The 3674-nt window shown below is 45.2% G+C and overlaps 1 protein-coding gene across 1 annotated transcript in view; it reads right to left on the reverse strand.

Moving 5' to 3' along the window:
* LOC104386032 (lamin-L(III)-like) overlaps window positions 1–3667 on the reverse strand; it is a 14393-nt gene extending 10726 nt beyond the window's left edge. The window contains 1 exon segment of the mRNA XM_009994565.1: window positions 3621–3667. Coding sequence (XP_009992867.1) covers window positions 3621–3667 — 47 coding nt within the window.
* Between the last annotated feature and the right edge of the window lie 7 nt (window positions 3668–3674).

The raw sequence follows: 3674 nt of genomic DNA on the forward strand, positions 1-3674 counted from the left end.
AGTGACAGGACAGCCCCGCTGAGGCGGGGCTGGCAGGACGCTGGGCACACGGGGCAACGCGCCCGCCTCACACAGGCAGGGGCAGGACGCACGTCTGGCTGCCACAGAGCGTCGGTTCTTCCTCCCTCACAACACCCCGGGGACGTTCATGCACACAGAACAGATGTGTCCTCAGGAGGCCGCCAGCCCAGCCCGGTGAGCAGGCCTTGCCAGCCCTGCACACCCCTCTGGGCTGTTGTCTCAACAGCCCCTCAGCTCCTGCCCCTGGGCAGCGAGTCCCCACAGCACCTTTGCCACGGACTGTTCTCCCTCAGGAAGGGTCACAAGCAACCTCCTTCCTTCACACCATGGCAGAATGACAGGGCCAGAAAAGCTTTGCCTTCAGAAGATGACCATTTCGTTACTCAAATGCCCAGGTACCAACTGGATAACCATGTTGTTGTTTAAGCTGCCAGTTTTACTTGGCACAAAAGTAGAGAAGTGCTGGGCCCACAGTGAGTTCCTGTCAGAAAAAGGAGATAGTTTCCCCAGACTGCTCTAACTTCTGAAATCCTCGCCTGACGACTGTCCAGAGTCTGGCTTCCTGCTCAAAACTCAGATTTGAGACTATAAAGGTAAATTTTAGCAAAATCTGTTCTGCCAAGTAGCTAAGTTGTGATAATTCATACAATGAGTTTTCCAGTTGATAACAGAGCAAACCACTTGGAGATAATCCAAAGTCATTCTGCAGGAGTGACTTGCTCTAGAAAGCTTGGACTGCAGGGAAAAATTGGAAAAGAAGTAAGGGTTGTTTAGTCTAGAGAAGAGAAAAGTGACAGAAGACATAACAGTCATTACATACATGAAAGGCTGCTACATAGAGAAAGGGAATCTGTTTTCCACGTCTGTTGTAGAAGTGACAGGAAGTCGAAGGCCAAAATTTCAGGGAAGAATATTTGGGTTAGACATTAGTGAGAGGAAACTAACACTAGTTCAACACTAAAGCATATTGATGGGTGGGGTGTGTGTGTGGTGTGTGATATTCTGGAATCGCTGTCATCTGGAGTTTAAAAAATGGGTTAGGCAAACGTGCTGGAAGGGATAAGGTATAGTTGGTTCCAACACAGGCCTGGGGCAACTGGCTACACCAAGGTTTTCCTCTCTCAGCCTGCTGTTTAGAGACATTTTTTGATTGTGTCCTCATACTGCATGACCATGATGCAAAACTACTAAGTGTTTTGCCAGCAGAAGTTATTTTTTACTCAGTTTAGATAAAAGTAACTACTTGGGTAGCAATGAAAAACAGACTGAAATTCCATTACTATCTGTGTTTAACTCTTTGGTTTGATCCTCCACTTTTCTGATGCAGGCCTCTGAGTCAGATTAAGGGTTCCTATATTCTTTCCTGACAAATTTTCTTTTCAGAGAACATTGGAGTAATTTAATCTTTAAGGACAACAATTTAGCAACTCTAGCTTTGACAAGAGCACTCACTATCCTTCTAAACCAAGTCTGGAGTTCAAAACACTACATTGTTGAGCAGCAAGCAGTAACACTTACAGTACTGTACACCATTCAATATACCAACCATTCTAGAACTAAGCATGCCTTTTTCACTATCAGTTACACGCAATAACTTTGGGGCACTGCCAGTTACATTCCTTGTAAACCAGGGTGTCACACATGCCTGACCTGGAGAATTTAAATAATTTTACTAAAGAATTAAAGTATGCTTAAAACAGACTCCAGTTTTCCAAAACTAGAGGACAGAGGGGCCCTCGCAGAGTTCATTCTTATAGCTCCAGCTTGCTACACTGCATGTGCTGGGTTCAGTAGCAAAATGCACATCTATACTCACTGGTACAGAAATAAACTTATCTTTCTCTGCTGTGCTACTGTAGTTGCTTTGACCTTCCCCAGGCTCTGAATTCAGCCAACTGATATGCTTATCCACAACTCCTCCTCCCCAAACATCTTTGGCATACTTCCAGTTACCACTGTCTACATAGTAAGAAAAAAAGCTGAAAGGCAAGCACACTTCATTGTTGCTGCAACTTTAAATCTCTTTACTAGTAACTAATAACAGCCAATGGTCAATGCTGTTGGGAAATTATCTGGTGACATTCCATCCTATAAGAGTTCCAGGTTATTTAAAGGCTGTATATATAAAGGGCACAATACTCTCAAAGTTGTTCCTCCCAAGTCATCTGAGACTTTTGCAGTTAGACAACCCAAATACAAGACACTCATTAAGACTCCAGTCCAGTCCTTTCAAAAAACAGTGTGTACTATGGATCATTCCCCATTGGCTGTAAAGTTAACTATTTTTAAGACATAGTTACTTTAAAGAAAAAAAGTCCAGAGGATCGCATACCTGCCATGCCTAAAGCTTTATAAACAAAGCCACAAAGCTTACAAACAAAGCAGAAAAAAAGTCTTACAATAGGAATTACCCCTCTCCTCACTGTCCACTCAAGTGGCTGGTTAGATTTATGAAGCAGAACTATGTGCCAAAACCCAGCATGAATGAAACAAGCCCAGAAATTTCTAAGCAGCCAAAAAGAGAAGCCTAGATTTAAAAAAAATGTTTTTTCCTAAAGTAGAACAGCTACCACAGTCCTACTGAGCTTATGAGGGGACAATATTTACTCTACACAAGTGCTAAAAGAAAAAGCTAGTGTCTACAGTTGCTATGATACAAATTTATAACAAGATTTAGGGTGTCTGTGGACATCCAAATTATACCAAGTCTGTAACTGATTCAGCAATACAATGGGACATTGAAATAACTAGACATGTTAGAACTCTGCATGTGTCCATAAAGGAAGCTTGTTGGGACTGAACACTTGTTCCCTCCCCTCACTATCCCACCTTCTTTCCTCCTTCAAGAAATGTTGATGGCACTTATATCTGGCTATCCCTTTATTCTAGGCTTGGTGAGACTAGATAACAAGACAATTCCAGGCTCCAGACACACACCTTGCAAGAAAGTCAAGCCTGAAGCAACAGGCAGCTCATCCTGGTAGCATGTAAAGCAAGACTTGAAAGTCACTAGGACAACTTGTGCTCAGTACCAGCCTGGAGCAGGTAAGCTATACCACTTCCAGGACTATCTTCACTGTGTATTCCCCCCTAAGCAACATCTGAGCTAAAAAGCCCAGCAAAGATGTGAATTGACTCCATGCAGAGACTCCTTCCCTTACCTCCATAAGTTTCTAGATGCTTTCAAGCATAGATAGCAGCTTCTGGAATGTGTATAAACACAGGTGTGGTGCCAAACCCAGTCAGCTCTGCATTAACACAATGCTGTCCTCATAAGGCCACCCAACACCCAAATTCTGGGGGAGCCCCGTGCCTATTACAGCATAGGCACTGCCAGTCATGCCCCTTCAGCACATCTTCAGAACAATAGGACTTCTGCTAACCCAAGACACCCCAACCCAGGGCCATGCCTTTGGGGTGTAACCACTGTCCTGTTCTGGGCAGACGACAGCACTGAGCACTCCTTCCCCAACACAGAGAGGCTGGCAAGCAACGCTCCCATCTGCTCACCCTGCGAGAGCCCCAGGGTGGTCCCTGGCAGAGAGGCCTGCTCGGAGCCAGGCAGGTGCAGCAGGAGGGCCAGGGCACTGGGCACCGACCTGCTGTGCAGCTGCCGGTACTCCTCGCCGATCTTGCCCAGCTCCATCTGCAGC

This window comes from Chaetura pelagica, unplaced genomic scaffold, assembly GCF_000747805.2.
Source record: "Chaetura pelagica isolate M959 unplaced genomic scaffold, ChaPel_1.0 scaffold222, whole genome shotgun sequence".
Classification (NCBI taxonomy): domain Eukaryota; kingdom Metazoa; phylum Chordata; class Aves; order Apodiformes; family Apodidae; genus Chaetura; species Chaetura pelagica.